Raw genomic sequence first — 21,692 nt, 5'->3', positions numbered from 1 at the left:
TGTATTTTCCATCTTATTTGGATTGGTGTGTGCAAGCTATCTTGCACACCCATTGATTTAGAGTAATATTCTAGGAATATGCTTTCCAATTCATTTTCAGAAGAATGTTTGGTTATCCTGTTTATTGTATTGCTCTAATCCATGTATGAACTAATATCTCTTTCAAGTGTGGGAAAAAATTTTGTTTTGTGCAGGAATCCATCTAAAAGTGGGGGAAATCTTCACGAGATCAACCAACTCCTAGAACCATAGTGATCCAAGACTTAGCCATCTTCCACTCCAAAGTCTTCCATCCAACGAAGCAAGAGGGAGTTTCCTTACTCTATAGTTACTTGATCATCATTTAAATACTTCTTTGATTCTAGCTTTTCAAAGTCATATTTGTTATTCAAGAGCCATCATCAAAACTAGGCAAGTATGGGGGTTTACTCCCAATACTTGAGCTAGTATTTTTGTACATTAAATTTGTATTCTAGTTTGTTTGTTTTGATTTATTTTCAACTAACTCTTGGTTTTCATTTTGCAGCCCATAAGCTTGAAGCATTGGACAACAAAGAGCTTTGAAGAGAAGACATTGAGAAACTACTTATTTGTGTGCATGCAGGACCCCCTCACCCATTTCAAGGATCGATTTTTTAAGGGAGGTCGTGAGCATTTCAGGGGAAGCTGCAAGTTCATTTAGGCCGTGAGCATTTCAGGGGAAGTTGCAAGTTCATTTAGGCCGTGGGCCTTATTGAGCCTTGCAACTATCTTTTGAAGGGCTTTTTGAGCCTTGTAACTTGTTGTTGTATATTCTTGAGAGAGAGTCTAGCCTTGTTAAATTTCTGCACTTTGTAAAAATCTCTCTCATATTGTGGGCAGCCCTTTAGAGGCATTTTAACCCATCTCAAGCACTAATAAAATAAAATTTATGTTTTGAGGGAGCTTGGGATTTTTTCCATGGCATCCCCCTTCCTCATTTGAAGAGGGAATTCTTATGGTTTGACTGATTTTTTGCTTCTAGTTTTCTTAACTTCTAAACACTTAATTTCATGCTTAAGAATTAACTCATTCCAATCCACATGCAATTTTTCCTAATTTTAAATCTCTCACATGCATAAGCTTCAACTTGTAAATTTTGAGTAAATTTTATCTTATGTGCAAACATTCAACATTGTGGCAAGTTTTGATTATTCCTTCAAGTACATGCTTCACTTTTTTATTATACACATTGGTAACTTTTGAAGCAATTCTATTGGAACAATCGTAGCTTTAAAACAATCTACTTCATTTGCTTATTTTCCATGCAAGCACATATGAGTTCATTTACATGCTAAATTCTCAAAGTTTTACAAGCTATCTCATTTTCCATTTATGAAGCATTTGCATGTAAGTATATTTTAATTGGAGAATTAACACAATCTACACTCTCATCTAGGCATTTTAGTATAGGAAGGCTTTCAAGCCTCACTAAAATTAACCTCCAAGCATAAGCTTGGTTGATAGAAAATATAAAAAAAAAACGTTCTTGAAAAGTTCATCCATCTAGTACAAAGTAAGGTAAAAGCGTTGTGACCCTGCAATTATGAAGGTGGCTTGTCCCCTTGTAGGAACGAAGGCACACACTGGCTCGTAAGACTCAGGGGACAGGTATCGTTAATGACACCTTTGTGCCCTCGCCTCCTCTTTCTTACAGTCACCCCAATTTTTACCCTTTGATAAGAGCTCAAGAGGAGGACCTCTCACTTAGATTAGACATTTTATATTAAAAATAACCAAGATTAATTGCATCCAAATCTAATGTAACTGCATGTCATGCTAATACATCTTATGGTTTTACTTGCAATTGTCCATTCTACTTGTCATTGTTGAATGTTTTATGTTGGCAAGCATTGTTTCATTTTCCTTTTGCAAGTAGAACACTAATTGTTTTTTCTTTTGCAAGATATCTCTATATGCTTTGATTTAAGCATTGATTATATTTTGAAAGCATTTTATATCTTATATTGATTATCATGCTAACATCTTTGTTTCCATTTCAGGATTGCTTTGCTTTCATTGTTGGAAGTATTATACATTTGTTTTAACCAAATGTATCTTTCATTTTTGTTGAGCAATTTATCTTAAGGCATTGGTTTTATGGTTTTATCATGTTAATGTTTTTTATGGCCCATATCATTTTTTTCTCATAATTTTTAAAAGTAATCCACTTTCACTTTAACATTTCTCCTAGAATCTCACATTTCTTTTCACTTAGTTTTCCGTTTAGGGACCACCCCCCATAGCTAACCTAGGAGATAGCTTAAACAGAGAGAGTAGGGATTTAGAGTGACAACCCCTTCTCTTAGTTCCTTGCCACCAACCACACCTTGTGGGGTTGAAGCCTTTTCTCCCTAACTTATAGGTAGGTGTAGGCGGCAGGGTCAACACAACTTATCTATGCTTTCGGCTAAACCAAGAAACAGTCGTCGATCCAACACTGAATGCGCATCCCAATGTGCTCTTCATGTATGTTGAGCTCCCTGCCCAATCTGCATTCGTGAACCCTCAAGCCTCATCTCATCAACCCATCTATACCACAATCCAAATTCTATTGTCCCCTTGAGATATCTCAACACGTGCTTAGCAGCAACCCAATGCGCTTTGGCGGGCTCGACCATAAGCTAGCTCAAAGTTAACTACAAAACATATGTTTGGTCATGTGTTCACAAAATACATCAGTGACCCTATCAACTACCGGTAAAGTGAAGCATCTACTCTTCTGATCTGGATGTATCTACCTTCGTCCAATTTGTGATTAGAGGCATGGTCATGGGCCTGCAATCCTACATGTGGAATCTCCTCAGAATCTTCAAGGCGTACTTTTCTTGCCCCAAGAAGATCTCGCCATCACCTTGCCAAACCTCAAGCCCAAGGAAATAGTTCACCAACCCCATATTCTTCATCTCAAACTCACCTGCAAGATCTCTCTTGCACTCTTGAATGAGCTTATTAGTGCCTGTCAAAATCAAATCGTCCAAATATAGCACCAGAATAAGCGAATCACCTCCAACAACAATGTAGTAGAGGTTGGGGTCCACTTCACTCTTGGTGAAGCCCAATCCTTGAAGGTAACTGTCTATCCGAGCATACCATGCTCATGGAGCTTGTTTAAGCCTATATAGGGCTCTTTTGAGTCTGCAAACGTGAGTCTCCCTGCTACATGTCTCAAATCCCTCCGACTACTCAATATAAATCTCCTCCTCAACGACCCATTGAAGAAAGCTCTCCTAAAAGTTAACGTCCATCTGATGGATCCTCCATTGCATATGCGATGCAATAGCCCTGATAGACAAATATTTGGCCACTGGAGCAAAGGTCTTGTCATAATCGATTCCCTCAACCTACAAGAACCCATTTGCCACGAATCTTGCCTTATACTTCTCAATGCTCCAATCAGCCCCATGCTTGATCTTACAGACCCAGCGAGAGCCCACCACAGATTTTCCCTTTGGCCTCAGCACCACCTCCCAGAGATCGTTCTTCATGATGGAGGCATACTCCTCCACCATGGCATCTCTCCACACTTGCTGAGTGGCTGCCTCCTGATAACTGGAAGGCTCAACATCCAACAACTCCATCATAAGCACCATATATCCAGTGTAACTGTATGGTTGTTTGCTTTGTCCAACTAATGTGCTAGGAGCACCAACTTGCTCTTGCGCCTCCTATCTACCCATCTCACTCTCCTTTCCTTGTGCTGGGAGTCACTGCCTGAATGGGCTCCACTCTCTCCTCCAAATGTGTGTCCTCCTCATCCTTCTGCTACTCAGCTTGCCCATTAATATGTATAGTTGTAATATGAGGTGTTAACTAAACCTCCTGCTTGGAAGCCTACTGCTCCTCTTGTACAGTAGCCTGTTCACACTCTAAGGACTTCCTCAAGGCCCTATCTTCCTCAAATTTCACATCTCTCCTGATGACTATCTTCTTGTGTGCTAGATTATACACCTTGTACACCCTAGATGTCTTGCTATAGTCCACAAAGATGCCCTTCTCTGCTGTGGACTCCATCTTCTTCCTCTTCTCCTCTAGAAGATGGCAATATACAAGGCTACTAAATATCTAGAAATGTGACACATTCTGTTTCTTCCCTGTAAACGCCTCCTATGGTGTAACTTGCCCAAACTCTTTGTGTGGGCTCCGAGTCTGCAAGGAAATTGTTATATTGCATGCCTCAACCCATAGAAACTTGGGCAACCCTTAATCATGCAACATCGCTTCAACTGCTCCAACTATGGCCTTGTTCTTGCACTTTACCACCCCGTTTTGCTAAGGATTATACGGTGTAGTTAACTCCCTCCTGATGCCCTCCTTGGCACACAACTCCTTGAATGAATTTGAGTTGTAGTCCCCACCATTATCAAACCATAGCACCTTGATTTTCTTATCAGTTTGGTTCTCAACCAAGGCCTTAAACTCTAGAAACTTCAAGAAGAATCCATCACTTTTCATGAAGAATATCCATGTATTCCTCGAGTGATCATCTATAAAGGTGATCTAATACTTGTGCCCACTTAGGGAAGCTATAGAGAAATGACCACAAACATTTGAATGAACAAGGTCCAAGATACCCTTAGCCTTGTTATCTCTGCTAGAAAAAGATGATTTGGTATACTTGCAAGTGTGCAATCCTTTCACACCTCATGACGCCCCATGCGCCTATGCCATAACTCCCCAAGCTTGTTACCTGAGTCACCACCCCCTCTACTGGTTAATGTTGCGACTATCTCAAACTGCAATCTCTACAAACTCTTGTGTCTAGCCCTAATCTACTTCACCACCTTGGAGGTTGAGGATTTTATGAAAACCCTACCTTGTCTGAAGGTCATCGCGTACCCCTTATCCTCCAATGCTGAAACTGAAACGAGATTCTTCTTGAGCCCAGGTACGTAAAGGACATCTCTGAGATAAAGAGGGTTTCCATACTCCCTCTTGAATGAACTGTACCAATGCCCTCAACTCGGTACCTTCCATCATCTCACATCTCAATGTCGAACTGCATGTCCCTTTCTAACAATTTATGTAAATACTTCTTATTTCCCGTCATATGACAAGATGCACCGTTGTCCACATACCATAAATTGGTAGCCACTGAGCTTGCCATGCAAGCAATGAGTGAAAACTCCTCAAAATGAGAAGAGAACTCATCAATCTCTGCAGAGGCTACTACTTGGTCCTTCTTGGACCCTTTCTTCCTGTTAGGGAATTTAGTAGCATAATGCCCAAACTAGTGGCACGAAAAACACTTGATCTTGCTAAGATCCTTTTTCTTCTTCTCACCCTTGGAGCTCGACTCTCCACCACCACTGCTCTTCTTTCCCTTGGATTTGCTCCCTTTGTTGGCTAGAGCAAAAATTTTTTCATCTTCCTCAACTTGTCTGCAAATCTCCTCTTGGACACAGTGTCCCCATAATCGTTCCCAATCTAGAAGGTTTTCTCAGGCACATATATGTGAAAATTCCTAAATCTAAGAAACTAGAAATCCTATTGCAATAAACTGATTTACATTACCTACTTGTATTCTTCATTTAACAAGTTATTTTCGGAAATATTCAAAAAATATAATGTAAATACACTGCAGCCCACACCTCTATACAGATCAAGTACTGAAAAATAAATGAGACAATCATGCAAAGGACACAGTTATTTTTGGCATAAATGTCCCCGAAAAAACCCAATGCAAGAAAACGGTGCAACAACTCTAAGGGTTTTCTATTATTAAGCAGAAGTTCTAAATACAAATGTTGGTTGCCCTCCCAGCAAACTAGTGACAGAGAAATACAATGGCAGAAAACCTGAGTGAGTTTTACCTCACTTCACCCGGAAAATTTGGGTTGATCCGGCAACAAATCTAGTTAGCCCCAGCTACAACTGCGTTGCCCCTTCGTAGTAACTGCGTGGAGCTCTATGAGGCTCTGCGTCAGTTCTTTTGCCCACTGTGTCAACTTTCCCGGTTGTTCCAACAATTCTGGATCTCTGCGTGGAAGGCAACTTTCTCCCTCTGTGCTAGCCCTTCTAGCTCTGCGTCAAGGCTGTGTGGGTCCAGACTGGCCCAGCGTCATCTCTCCTTGGCTACTGCGCTACCTCCACAAGCTTCTCTCCGCCTCTCTGTCAGTATTCCCGAACTATCACTGCCCCTCAACTACAAGATCTCCCCAATCGATTTCCCTCCTGAGAACTTCTCACCTCAGAAATATCGATTTCTTCAATCTCTCTCTGTGTGTTCTCCAACTGACCCCAAGCCTCCATTTATACTCTTCCTGTTGAGAAATCAACAGCTGAGATTAAGTCTCTAATCAACAACTAAGATTAATTTAGACTTGATCCTCGTCTCTTAGAAGCTTCTCACCCATAATTTCATTAGTACCCATTAATATTTTAATTTTCCTAAGTTTAGACTTAGAAACCCCATTAAAAATATTAATTATTTTAATAAAATACAATCCGGGCGAAATTTCTCCAAACGATTTCTGGGTCTTGGAGATCTCATGTGTTCTAGCCCCTCCACAAAATTTCGAAGCTGGAGCATATCTGATGCTACCCAAAATCAACACTCCCTCTTAGCGAAGAATGTGCTCTAGCAATACTTCCCAGCAGAAGTATCACACTGATCCACGGCATCGGTCCTCTGCGTTGTTGATGCTTGGCCTGTTGCCCCTCATCCACTGAGTTGCTGCAATCTATACTACTGCCCATGACACTGCCACTGTCATTGTTGCATTTGTACTGCAACTCCCTCTCAATAGGTTGCATCACGTTGCCCATAGCACTGCCATTGCTAACTGTTTCACTACAACTCAGTTGCTGAGAAGTAAGCAACTGAAAAGCCACCCAAATGCTGACATGTTGATCAGTCTGGATACCTCGTGATGCTGAAGCTACCTTTGTTGCTAATCTGTGCTGACCCTCTGATGCTACTGCGTTGTTGTTGTATCTGCTTTGTGCCTCCCGCACTGTTGCAACACTCCACTGCGTTGCTTCAGACTTTGGCACTCTAGCTCTGCCACTATTGCTCCATCATCCCTCGCACCAACCAACTCCCGTCATTCTGCTATTGTCATTAAGGGCTCCTGTAGCCATATGTGATCCAAGAGTTTGGGCACCTCAAGGATCCTGCCCTAGTGTAGTCCTCTCAACTACAGCTCAATATCACCCCACCTCTTCTCTAGAGGTGCATGAGCACTCATGGCGCAATCCTCATCATCGTCCTCTTTGTCAATTTTCACTGGAGCAGCCTTTGAGTTAGACTTCTCTTCCTTGCCCTTCTTCTGAGGGCACTGAGTAGCGAAATGACCCAGTTCTCCACATCTAAAGCATCTGACTTTGGATATATTTTTTTTCCTCGTATGTTGCCCTTGCTATCCCGCTGATGCAAGAGCTGCATCCTCCTCTTCCTCCTTCTTGGCTCTAATCCCTTTGCTGCTGCTTCCCACCTTGGTCAATCGTCTGATCTCTTCCTGTCGAAGAGCTGCCCACATCTCCTCCCAACTGGGAAGAGAAGCCCTGCCCAAGATGCTCTGGACAAAGGTTTCCCAATCTTCAGTGACTACATTCAAGGCAGTCCTGACCATGAATTCAGGATATGGTGTAGACCCTACAGAAGTTAGCTGGTCTCGGATCCCTTGCAACCTGAGAAGGAAGGGATCGATTTCTTCTCCCTTTTGTATCTGATATTGTCTTAGCTGACTCTCAAGCAACATATTCCGTTGAACAAAAGTTCCCTCGTACAAAGTGGTCAAGGCCTCCCACATTTCCCTTGTTGTGTCCTTCTCAACAATATGTGGGATCACATGATCCTTAACCCCATCCAAGATCATGCACTTCGATTTTGCCTGAATCTCCTCGTACTTCTTGAGAGGATCAGCATCAGCCGGAACAGCAACCGTCTTCAAGGCATAATCCTTGATGCGATTTTTTTCCAAAACTGCCAAGATCCTGGCCTTCCAGATGACAAAGTTGGATGCTCCATCCAAATTGTCCTAATCCCTCAGTCCATTAACTGCCATCTCTGCTCAATTGAGTGTCAAACAGGTTCTCTTCTCCCTCTTTCGTTGCTGCCCCAGCAAAACTCGGATCTTGATTTCTTTGGCACTAGAAATTCTCTAAGGAACAAGCTCCCTTTGAAATTTGATTTCCTTCACGGAAATCCTTCTACCAACAACTATCGAACCACCCCTCTCTGGTCTCTCTTTGCTGCTGCTCAGCACTCGATCTAGATTTCTTGGCAATAAATTTTATGAGGAACTAATTCCCTCTACTTTGCTTCTGCCCCACTAGGTATTGTTCTTCACCAACAAAATCAGCACCCAACCAGCAACTCCAGATGAAGTTTGCGCTGCACCTCTAGCCCTGGCAACTAGAAGAACGAGACTCAACAGTCTCTGCGTTGGCCTAGCAATCACTGCGCTAACCTCTGCAGCTACAGCGTCACACAAACAGGATGAAGCAGGCTCTGCGTGAGCCTCCCTTGGTGACTACGTCACCCCTCCTCTGTACTCCCGACTAAAAATTGCACTGTCTCTCGGGACAGTGGTCTTCAACACAGGTTCTCCTCTGTCCTTTTGCTAATGGTTTCAGTCCTCGATCTACAATTGCTCTGATACCATGTGAAAAATTCTGAATCTAAGAAACCAGAAATCCTACTGTAGTAAACTGATTTACATTACCTACTTGTATTCTTCATTTAACAAGTTATTTTCGGAAATATTCAGAAATTATAAATGTAAATACATTGTAGCCTACACCTCTATACAGATCAAATACTGAAAAATAAATGAGACAATCATGCAAAGGACACTTATTTTTGGACTAAACGTCCCCAGAAAAACCCAATGCGGGAAAATCGGTGCAGCAGCTCTCATGGTTTTCTATTATTAAGCAGAAGTTTTGAATACAAATGTTGGTTGTCCTACCGGCAAACCAGTGACAGAAATACAATGGCAGAGAACCTTAGTGAATTTTACCTCACTTCACCAGGCAGAATCTGGCTGATCCGGCAACAAATCTGGCTGGCCCCGTCTACAACTTCGATGCCCCTTCGTAGTAACTGTGTGGGCCTACATGGAGCTCTTTGAGGCTCTGCATCAGCACTACTGCCCACTGCGTTAGCTTTCCCGGTTGTTCCGGTAGTTTCCAGCAGCTCCCCGGCTTTTTGCGTGGAAGGCAACTCTTCCTCTATGCTGGCCCTCCTGGCTCTACATCAAGGCTACATGGGCCCAAACTGGCCCAGCGTCAGCACTCCCGGCTACTACGCTGCCTCCATAAGTTTCTCTCTGCCTCTCTGTCTGTATTCCCGAACTATCACTGCCCCTGAGCTACAAGATCTCCCCAATCAATTTCCCTCTTGAGAACTTCTCACCTTAGAAAATCGATTTCCTCAATCTCTTTGTGTGTCTTCTCCAACTGACCCCAAGCCTCCATTTATACTTTTCTTGTTGAGAAATCAACGGCCGAGATTAAGTCTCTAATCAATGGCTAAGATTAAATTAGACTTGATCCTCGTCTCTTAGAAGCTTCTCACCCATACTTTTATTAATACCCGTTAATATTTTAATTTTCCTAAGTTTAGACTTAGGAACCCCATTAAAAATATTAATTATTTTAATAAAATACAATCCGGGTGGAATTTCTCCAAACTATTTCTGGGTCTTGGAGATCTCATGTTTTCTAGCCCCTCCACAAAATTTCGGAGCTAGAGCACATCCAATGCTCCCAAAAATCAACAATATCCTATCCATGAAGGCTTGCCACGATTTGGAGAAACCCAATATAGCAAAATTTACTAGATCCCTATCTAGAATTGTTTCACCCACACCAGCCAACTCTTCCTTTGGAAAAATTGGTGAGGTAAGACACCACTGAATCTGACTTGGACATTGTAATGTTCCTAAGCTTGTCCTTCAATACCAACTTTCTGGCCTCACTCAAACCTTGATAAAGACCAATGATGGTTTTCCACATGGCTTTGGTTGTTTTCTCCCCAATCAGGTGAGGGATAATTTGGTCTTTGACTCCCTCCAAGATGATTGTTCTTGCTCTCACATCCATCTTGTTATGTTGAGCCAACTGTTAAGTTTTAGTGGGTGTGGTTGGGACATTATCAACAAAGACCCATACCCCTTGTTTCTCCAACACCATTGCTATCCTTTCACGCCACGAATAGAAGTTGGACACACCATCCAATCTATCTTCAAATCTGAGACCCCGATACACCATACTGCCAAATCGCACTGCACAAAACAAATTGCACTGCCCAGAAGCAATGTACACTGCCCAGAAGCAATGTACACTGCCCAGAAACCCTAGCAGCCAAATCAATCTGATTATCTCACTCCTAAATCGCAGAACCTGCTCTTGAAGATAAAACTGTGTTTGGTCTTCAATCAGAGGCTAAGCTCTGATACCATGTTAGATTTCCTTAAAACCCAGTAACTAATTCACAATTTTCTAAGTATAAAAACCAGAAATACAAACAATTGTTGCATTGGAACTTAAATTGCAAATACACTAAGTTTTCTAACTTAGCATGCACAACGGAAAATAAATAAATCAGAAGACAAACACATCTCAAACATAGAACACAAGATATACCCAAGAAACCCCAACTCTGGGGAAAACCTACAACTTTTGTGTGTCTTTTATTATCTTCAACAAGAGGGTTTTCTTCAGAAAATTACAGCAAGGGAAAACTTCCCTTTCTCCACAGACAAACAACTGATCAACTCTGAGATAGATCGATCTCCCTCTCACTCACCAGATTTGTCGTACGGCCACGTAGATATGCCTATATGTGCCCTACGTGAATAGTACGGATACGCGGGCTTCCTTTTGTGTGCACGCATGTGAATTGGAGGTTGTGCTAAGGTTTTCTGAGATGAAGAAATTCAATCCTCACTTCATCTCTCCTTCTCGGATGCTAAAACAATGTGACCTGTTAAACTCTGGTCTCTTCCTCTTGTTGATCTGACACACTGCTTGTGCTCAACTGACCTTCCACTTACTCGCTCTATTTCCTCTTATAATTTCAACCCAAACCCTAAAGTCACTTTCAACGGCTAAGATTAGATCATGATGAAGGGCTAAGATTAAATCATAAGTTAACTTAGGAATTTTAATATTTCCTAGCTCCAACTTTAGGAAATAGTTAAATAAATTAATATTTTGCTAAAGTGGTTGTCTTGTGTGTACCTCTGCTAGCCTTATCACTTCGGCAAGCAAAACCCTTCTCTACTCCAATCAACAATTGGGTGGTAGAGGAGGTTGATTTTCCAAGGCGGGGATTTTCAAGAGGGTCGAGTTCCAAGAGGGCCAAATTCCTTGAGGCCGATTTTCCAGAGGGGTCGATTTCTAAATTCCAACAGTTGCTAAATTTTCCATGTATTCACTATGGGTCTAGGCCCTCATTTTCCAAAGTAATATAAGGTGAACAAAGATTGTTTTGGGTAGAATTTTTTTGTTATAGTGTGACTAATTTCCCTATTTTATTTTTGTTGCATTTTAATTTCTGAAAGTTAAAATACTAGTGATCTTATTTTCTAGCAATTTTCAAATTTTATTGAGTAAATAATTTTAGGGTATAAAATAATTGTTGAGGTATAAATAAATCAGATTTGGTATTAGACATTAACATCCCATTAACCAATGATCAACTAACTGAAGAATGGAGATGAATAAGGGGAAAGATGGAAAGTGGTAAGTATGGATAACTTTGGACATGTTACTTCAATCAATGCTTCCCTAATAGTGCCCTTCCTATAACCATAACGCCTCAGAGGAGGTCCTATTGGACCAGAGTAAAAGACTAACATCCCAAGTGAAGTGAGGAAACAAGAATACAATCAAGATCAGTCAATTATATAGCTTGCCCCTTGATCCATACTAGTATGCCCATAACATTAAGTGAAAGCACATGATTGCAAAATGGTTAAAGTACCTATCAATGGATGACCCCCATTCCTTCAAGAAGGAATGTCAAATGAGAGAGAGAAATCTAAATAGAACAAGTGAAGGATCTTGGCATATGTTATGTGTAGATCATATAGGGTTGTTTGTTGGTTAGATGTCTAAGGAAGAGAAATGTTTTCCCTTGTGGATTACCCACATTTCGGTGGGTAACAGGAACCAAGCAATAATGTGCTAGCCATCCCAAGTCATCTCAATGAAATTCATCCTCATTTGGGCTCTAAAACAAGGCATCATCCATCAAACAAAGTCAAGGCCAGCCTGGGGGCATCCTGGATCCATCTGGGCACATCATCAAATAGCCCAATGCTCGAGCTCTCAATCTCAACATTCCAACATCTATAGCTACATCAAGAGGTGTAGAATCATGTAGAAGTTGCTCAAGGCCCAATGCTCATCTTTGAAGGGGTAACGTTGGGGCCATAAAGTCATATCTTCTCTCAGAACAAGACAAAGTACCCCCTAGAAGGTGTTGGAAAGGAGTCAAGCTATCCCTCAAGGGATCTATGTTGCATGAGTGATACCACCTGAATAAACCTCTCAATATAAAGTGAGATCAACATCAGTAAGGGACATAAAACCATTAAAGCATCATAATGGACCATATCTATTGCTAGGGGCACAAAAATATTTCACACAAAATTCACATTCAATTGTCTAACTAGATCAATACCTATAAACAAGTTACCTCACTTTTGTTAGGGATGATTGGGTCAACAACCCTATTAGGTTTTCCTAACTCCCAAGGGGAGTGACATGTCCTAGGTAGACCCATCAATTGATAGGTGTATGATAATGTAATGAAGGAGTGGGAAAGACTTCAAGGAAGATGCCACTGCCATGAGAACAACTAATGGAGGTCCGATATCCTGAATGTAATGATGTAAGAAGGGAGCAATCACAGTGGCATGAAATACTCCTTTCCTCAACTTGCTTTTCCCACCCCTCTGGTGCACCTTTTACTTTAATGGTTTATCTTTACTTTGGTGAATAGCTCAAGAGACAAAGCTTGCCATGTACTTTTCCAATACCTCTTAAGGATGTAGCAGTTTCTTGTTCATCAAGATTGGGGCATTCAAGAGTTCTTTTATTTTAAATGAAGGGTTAAATGCTTGAAGAACTGGGTGATGGCTAATGAGGGGGGTAGAGCTCATGCTGCACTTTTTCCCACGTGCTAAATAAATCCCAACCATCTTTTGCATTTTATATTTTCTTTCTATTATGACTTTTATATGATTTCATCATTCTTTCAGCTGCATCAACCTCCAAGTCCAAGTTTTCAGGCCCTGACTCATGAATGTGGATATAGGTTGTCAATCCCAATGACCAATGACAATCAACCCAAAGAATGAATAATCGAGAAAGATGGAAAGTGGTAAGTATGGATTACCCTAGACACATTATATCAATCAATGCCCCCCTTGTAGTGCCCTTCCTAAACCATAAGGCTTTAGAGGAAGTCCCACTGGACTAGAGTCAAAGGCTAACCTCCAACGTGAAGTGTCAGAATAGGGATACAATCAGGAGTGATCAATCATCCAGTTTTCCCCATGATTCATATTAATATGCCCATAACATTAAATGAAAACATATGATCGCCAAAATGTTTAGAGTACTGGTTGATAGATGACCCATCCACCTTCCTTCAAGAAGAATGCTAGATGGGTGTAAGCACTAACCAAAGCAATAGGTGGAGAACTCTGGCATAATGCTATCTGAAGGCCATCATAGGGTTGTTGCCTGGCTGGCTGTCAAATGAGGAGAAAAAATTTCTCCTATGGAGATATCCACTTTTGATGGGTAACAGTGACAAAAGATTTTGGCCTGTGATGTTGACTTGAAAGATGTTGGAGTTTTGATAGGTTGTGTTGATGTCTTCCTTGTTCTGAAGTGATTTCAAACTTCAGCAGGAAGCAGTGATCTAGGGTAATGTTCCTTCAATTTCACAGAAGGTCATTGTTTTTTTGGAACCCCTAGCATAGGTGAAGTTCGAGATGAAAAGGGAGTAGCTTGGGTTGAAGGCGTTCTCTTTTGGTTAAGCAGACAGTACTCTAGATCTTTTTTGGTAGTACCTCTTTGTGAGGCTAGACAGATCTGAAGAGGTTCTGAAAGATGGTAAAACAACTGCAGACAGTTTGTGCCCTAGCTAACTGCTGTGTGTGAGTACTTCTATAATAAAAACGAGTAGACCTTTCTCATTTTGGAATAGAATACAAAATATTTCAGCAACATTCAGCAATACATTTGTTAATGAATCTTAGAGCACTAACGGAATAAAGTGCAGCGTATCTACCAGCAACAACACCTTAATTTGAAATCCACAGCATATAAGATCAAAACTCTCCCGAGAAGGTATGGATGTCTACTCAGGCCAAATACAAGGCCTATATAATCTCTTCCAGACTACCTGCAATAGCACACTTAACAAAGCCCACTACTCTAATGCCTAAGAAGATTTTTATAGATAGTAATCCCATTTTTTTTAAAAACAAGATGCAATTCTTGATGATTGACACTTGTGATTGCAAGTTACTAGACATTCGATTTAGTTGGAGTTACAAAGAATCACATCATAACACATTATTATAATTTCCTTCTTTCATTCTTAAGTAAAACACACCGATGATTAATTGCAGACCTAGAAACAGTGCACACATGATTAAGATATCTATAGTCTAGACACTATCAATGAAAACAAAGGATGAGCAGTAATCGTTAATGTAAAACTGCATATAATTCAGCCAAGTGTTGGCCAAGGAAAACACATTTGTTTAATGAGCAACCTTAACAATAAGATAACCAGATTAATTGCCTACTTCCTGCCCTTTCTATTGTCACATATTAAAAAAGGACCTGTGGAGTTGTCAATTGTGACTGTATCCTCAGATTGGCATCTAACTTTCTGCATGTGTTGCTTTGTCCAGCCCACATTTAAACGGACAGATTGTCGCGATTGAATTCTGATTTCAGTCATGTGAGAAGCTTTATTTTTGGACAGCCTACACCCATCAGCCCAATGCCCTGAAAAACAATAGAGCTTCTATTAGGGTTTTGGACTAGACATTAAGGCCACATATTCTAGCAGCACAGTAATTTCTAGCTTCTGTGAGAAGCTACGGAGAATTTAAAAATAAAACTCAAAATGCATGTGCTAGGCATGAAGTCCTGGAGAATCAGAAAATAGAAATTCAAATGCATGTATGGTGCAATGTCAAAGCAACACAAGATTACATACACATTTATTTCTTCAGATAAGATAAAATATTAATGTCCTGCAAATGACCACCATAAGTAGATCAACAGGAGAGAGTATATCTGGTGTAGGTATTAAGTGGGAGTGAGAGGGAAGCTCCTAAAGCCACACAAATGAAGACAGATAAATATTTAGGAAGCTAGCTAGAAGAAGAGATACAAGATACATGAAGATGAAAAATGCTAAAACCAAATGAATCTATGCTCAGTACAAGAGAGAGGATGTCAAAGCCTGCTGATGCCAGGTACCAAAGCCAAGTAAGGAGACAGAAAAGCAAGCTCCTCATCAGACATCCATCACTGTGAGAAAAACTTAAAAGATTACATAGTATCATTAACTACCACAACGCTGTTGAATAGACTACTGAATATGCAACATATGATTCCTCAAGGGAATGTCTCGCACTTCTCTCAGCTAGTACAAAATACAAGGCTATCAACAAAACCAAACGTAAATTTTCCCAAAATATTGCAATCAAGCATGTGCTTGACTGGGTTAGCATCTGCTAAAGAACAAGGCTCTAAACAGAACATCAAACAAGTTTTTTCCCGTAGAGATTGAAACTAAATGTGTTAGCAATTGGTCAGATTATACAAACTTTAAACATTTCACTGATCACACGCCACATCCAATGCTTGTATCAAGACCTCAAATGATAAAGCTTGTCTTACCATGAAAAGAATTGTGGTGACGTGTTTTATCACAGAGTGCCAATATTCTTAGCTCTCCTGTACATTTTATAACAAGGAAACTGTCAGTAACACTAAAGTTTATCCTCTAAAATATCGTAGATCATACCAAAAAAGTCAGAAAGAATATGAAAACATGCTAGATTTAAGGTCAAAGAACACAAGTACTTTGTGGTCCTTTATTCTTTTTTTAACCAGATCATGAATGACGTTTTAAGCCTGAAAACATTTCACATGAAAATCTGAATCATGAACCTTTGACATACCATAGAGGAATCTCCATACTTATCTTTGAATGAGGCATGCAAATTCACTGTATCGCATGGAATACAATTTGTTACTATTTGAGCTTATCATGTAAAGTGAAACATCAAGCAAACTTACATCCTTTGACACTTTCATAAACCAACTTACAGGAAGGAATCTACCTTCAACATTTCAGATTCTTTGATCTGAGATATTGGCACTAGAGCAACTACCAGCAATAGGGACTGCTACTGCAAAATCTAGCACCCTAGTGCAAAGCCTCAGTAAGCAATCTAGATTGAAAGCAACAATGGGAGAGTTACCACTGTCATCTCAGCAACTACTCCCCTCGTTTATATGGTTGGATACAACCCCACAAGGGAAGCTTCCCTAGTAGATCTTGGGGATCAAATAACCCAATAGACTGTGGCTAAAGGCCCCCTAAGGGTTCTACAACAATATTTCACCAAAGGATAAGTATGCAATGATTAGGGTTTTCGGTGACTTAAGGTATAATTTCAAGAAAGTGAGTTCAAAGGCCCCTATGGCTAGAGGGCTTAGTTTGATCAATACTTACTTAAATAGGTTCCCAAACACAAGCAATCAAGAAACTATATTTTGTTGTTATAATATAGGGTTTTAATCAGCAATTTACAGCATGCAAATATTTTATAACAGCACTAAGAAAACAGTCCCTGAATCTATGATAAACAAGTGTAAAATTAGGGCTAATTAATAATCAGTAAACAAGAAAATAAATTACAAAACTTTCCCTTGGTGGAAGACACATCTAACAGCAAGATGAACTCTATACGTCAGCCCTAATTTATGGTTGAAAATGCATTTAAAATGTTATTTTTAATTTTTCAAATGAATGCATACAATTTCTAGCCCTAGGACAATAAGATCCAAGGTAAATAATGCTGAAAAATAATGATTTTGCTGTAACCTAACCCTAATTTACCCTAGAAAAACATAAATTGAAAAATATAGGATTTTAGTTAAATGGATTCGCACAAAAAATAAGACTAGTGCATTTCTCAATCAAGGGATAATGGAGTCTAGGAGTAAAAATCTATGGAAGAAATGAGATGGATGTGGATTCAAAGAGAATGAGGAAGACAAACTTGTGTTCCTCACATCTTTAAACCTAACATCCTTCTATCTTCTTGGAAGATTCAAAGGGAGAAAGTTAAACCTAGGTTCCTTGAGAGCCCTGAAGAAAATCTTATGCAAAGCGATTTCCGAGCCATGAAACATCAATAATACTTTGGTGAAAATTTCATTAAACCCTAATTCATCAACAAGTACAAGATGGAAGAAGATAACTTACAATAAATTAGCACATATCATCAAAAAATCACCAATAATCATCCAAGAGAGAGAACCATCCAACCAACATCCTCCATAAGAAGTTTGCTCAGTTAGTGCTCCATAACGCACTAGACAGATTAGACAAGTAACAAGTGCATCTGATCTCCAAGAATGACAATGATCTTAAAAAATTTGACCTCCCTCTATTTATGAGGGAAACCAAGTCGAATTCTTCTAATTTAGTCTAAGAAGCCCTAAAATAATATTAATTATAGTTACAAGTTGGATACATCACAAGATGATCCCCAAAGATAGCTAATTCAATGATAAAACATAAAAGTATGCCTCAATTGACTCACACATGTGAGCTAAATTCCCCCCAAGGGTAACATCATCCTCCAAAAGGTGTGCCTCTCCATCAAAAGTGCAATCGATGGCTCCAAGGGGTGTATCGCATCTCAAAGGTCATATCTCATCATCAAATGAATGTTTAATCATCAAGCAAAGCTCCCTCAACCAAACATCCTCCACAAGGTTGCCCACGTCATCAATCCAAGCATCATAAAGGGGACGTCATAATGCTAGGGCATGACATCATCAATGAAAATGGTGTACCGTCCCCTCCATAGGGGTCTCATATCATCATCAAATATCCTTAAGAACAAGGCAATGTTCATTAAGTAGGTCCAGTGCCAACCTGGGGGCATCCTATCATCTTTGGGGTACATCTGCTCTCAAGGCAATGTCCTAGATTTGGAGGAAGTGTCCAAGGCCCTGGAGGTAAGTGAGGATGGCATCAAATTTGCTAAAGCATCCCAAGGTCAACACTCCTCAATAAATGTCCAACGTCCTCGATCATCAAAGTGCCCTATGCAATCTTCAAGTGGGGTTGGACATCCTCTTTGAAGTGTTAGAGAAGTATGATACAATCCCCCAAGGGATGTGGTTGTACCTAGGAGCAACATATCTACACATACTCACAATATCCAATGATATCAACATAATGGGTGCACAAAACATAAGCGTATAAGAGTGGGCCATATTCAATGTTAAAGGCATCAAAGTACTTCACACATGCATCATCTTCAAATGTCTTCCTAGCTTATTGTTGCCCTTTAGGCAACTACCTAGAGACACACTCAGTTGGAACTTGGGTGTGATTTGTTGTTTCTTTGATCAGATTTCTACTCATCAACCTAGACCTGTTATTGTCCATTGATCAATTGCATTCCTGCGCTCATCAATCATTCACATACAATGGTATATCAATTCCCATGCTCTCAATGCTTTAGTTATTAGCTGGTATGATTTTCCATTGTGTCACTTCCATTACCTAGAAATGGTGCTAAGGATTTAACTACTTGTTTAGATGCTAGCATTAGATAGATGTTTTATCACTTTTAACTTAGTAACGTGTTATTGTGAAAAATCGGTTACCTGGTTCCTATTGCAGCAAACTGATTATATTTCACCTACTTGTTAAATTAATTGAACAATTTACTTGCAATTTTCTATGGCAAATACTGAAATACATACACTGCAGCCTACACCAAAATAAACCTGCGGAAACTAAATACAGCATAGGAGAGAAATATACGTCACACACATCTACACAGTTATTTTTGGACAAATGTCCACGGAAAAACCCAATGCGAGAAAATCGGTGCAGCAGCTGAGGGTTTTATTATTATGCAGTAGTAATTCTGAGTACAATTCATTGGATGCCCAACTAACTATCCGATACAAAGAGAAATTGGACAAAACGAAATAACGAGATGATCTCACCCTGTCACTAGAAGATCTGGCTTTGATCTGCTAGAAGTGAGCCTCTGCGTTCCTTCTGCATTAGGCTCTGCACAGAACTGCATCAACCCCAAGTAGTCTTTGCGTCACCTCTGGTGGGGACTGCGTTGCTCTTCCTTCTGACCCCTTGTTGGCTGGAAACTTCAGCTCTCAGCCTCTCAATCTCACACCCCGGCTCCCGGCTTCTGAAACTCGATTTCCTCAGCAGGAATTCAATCTCCCTTCAGACTCTGCGCTGCCACTGCATCAACTTTGTGTGGCCCAGCGTCCGCCTATCTGGACATCGTTCTTCCCTCTCTGCCTTGTACTCTCGGACCTAGGAAAAAAACTCCTCACCAGATACTATCCCTGCCCCTCACTGCAAAAGATCACTTCAAATTTCTCTCCCGGCAACTATTGTGCTTCAGAAATTCGATCTTTTGATCTCCACTCGATGTGTTTTCCAAATGCCCCTCAAGCCTCCTCTTATAATCCTTCTATTGAGAACCAACGGCCCAGATTAGATCTTAATCAATGGCTCAGATCATTTTGGCTTGATCCTCGTCTTCTTCTAGAAGTTTCACCCACAGTTAGAGTAATACCCTTTAATTATTTTAGTTCCCTGAGTTTAGACTTAGGCCTCCATTAAAAATAATTAATTATTTTAATAAAATTGTCTCTAGGTGTGTTAAAATTGGGGCCAAACTCCATGTGGGTCATCTTATTCATGGCTGATAATATTTTTATTAGATTCCTCTCGTCGAGAGGTGTAGGATTGATCTAAAGATCATTCGATTCCAATAAGTATTTATGGAGATATGAATTTATTTTGATTATAGAATAATTATCAAGCCGACCTGCACTCATGTAGGCTTAGAAGCCCAACAGTCGCATCTATTCAATTATCATAAGATGTGTATAAATACAGGAGGACTTTTCCTCATTTGGACTCACTCAACTCATCACATCTCTCTCTCTCTCCAGCGCAGAAAAGAGTCTCTTCTCTCCTGCGCAGTAGGTGACTCTCTCTCACATAGGTGGAAGGAAGGACGCAGAATCTAATGCAGCAACTGCAGAAATAAAGTTTGACCAGCGTTGACCTGAAGACTCCCTCCTCAGAACTGCGTTGTAGGTCCATCTGGACCTCCTCTAAAGGCCGCATTTTTTGGTGGTGGAATCAAGCCGATCCGACGGTCAGTTTGCAAGATATCGATTGCCCTAGTTTTGATGATGAAGCCGCTAATGCTAATGCTGCTGATCTAGGGTTTTCTACTGCTGATATAAATCAGATTCTCTTTGTACTATTTCTCTCTACTGAATTATTGAAGATAAAAGAAGATTTGATCAAAGGGTTTCCCCACATTGTGGGGTTTGTCCCTGGCTAGCCGCCACATCTTGTGTCTCTTGTCTTGGCTTGTTTTCTGTCGATCATTTAATGTTCTATCTGCACTTTACTTTATGTACATGTGATTGCTAATCTGTGGATAATAATAAAAAAGATAAGTAAACTGCTATAAGCATAGAACATACCATAAATTAACATGGTATCAGAGTTGAGGTGAAGACAAAGCCCGAGCAAGAGCAAGAGCAATCACCAAAGAGAAGATTGGCAAGGCTATCCTAAAAGAACTATGGGATCCTCATCACTCTTTCCTACCGAAAACAAGCTCCGTGAGAAAGCTGACTATCACAGATGGAAGATGTCTATCGATCTAACCTTAGAAAATCAAGGAGTATTGGACCATGTGAAAGACAATATTGTTGAGCCTCCATCAAATGCAACCGCTGCTACCAAGAACAAATGGAAAACCGGTGAAGTCAAAACAAAGAAGATCATCCGGGACTCTATCGACAAACGCTTAGTGGCCTACATCTCCGATCTAAAGACCTCCAAGGAAATCTACGATAGACTGGTGAGTTTATTTAAAGTTAATGATGCAAATCAAGTTTTGTTTCTTAGAAATAAGCTGAAGGAAATTAAGAAGGGCAAAGATGAGAGTATGCAAGCATACTTCTTAAGAATCACCGAGATCAGGAACGATCTCCTATCTATTGGGAAGACTATTACTGATAGGGAAATGGCACTCACGACTCTTGGAGGATTACCATCCGAATGGTACGTGTTCAAGACTACTATTCTAAACAATAATGTAATTCCTAGTTTCGAGGAATTAATGGCTAGATGCATTCAAGAAGAAACAAGGGTTGAAGAGCAAGAAATGCCCATGCCTAAAGGTCCTCCTGATGCTTTTTCTTCTCATGCTAAGAAAAGGAAAAATTCTGGGACTAAATCAAAAAGAAAGGCTGGACCTAAGGGTGAAAGAAAAAGACGATGTTACATTTGCGATAAACCAGGTCACTATGCAAGGGAGTGCCCTGATAGAAAGGACTCACACTGGGACGATGATCAAAATTCCTCTCATGGC

At 40.3% G+C, this 21,692-nt stretch overlaps 1 protein-coding gene across 3 annotated transcripts in view; it reads right to left on the bottom strand.

The window, feature by feature from the left end:
* Positions 1 to 21,692, bottom strand: part of LOC149189806 (uncharacterized) — a 458,516-nt gene that overhangs the window by 384,657 nt on the left and 52,167 nt on the right. For all 3 annotated transcript variants that reach the window (XM_089411941.1, XM_089411942.1, XM_089411940.1), the window contains exons 2-3: positions 15,907 to 15,963; positions 14,836 to 15,003 (exon numbers count right to left, since the gene is read on the bottom strand). In XM_089411941.1, the coding sequence (XP_089268067.1) occupies positions 14,836 to 15,003; positions 15,907 to 15,963 (225 nt within the window). The remainder of the gene's footprint in view (positions 1 to 14,835; positions 15,004 to 15,906; positions 15,964 to 21,692) is intronic.

The sequence above is a fragment of the Pinus tabuliformis genome, chromosome 3_1, assembly GCF_031772625.1.
Source record: "Pinus tabuliformis cultivar Carrire ecotype Pingquan chromosome 3_1, CPIR1, whole genome shotgun sequence".
Lineage (NCBI taxonomy): Eukaryota > Viridiplantae > Streptophyta > Pinopsida > Pinales > Pinaceae > Pinus > Pinus tabuliformis.
This window is presented reverse-complemented; position numbering and strand designations above follow the sequence as displayed.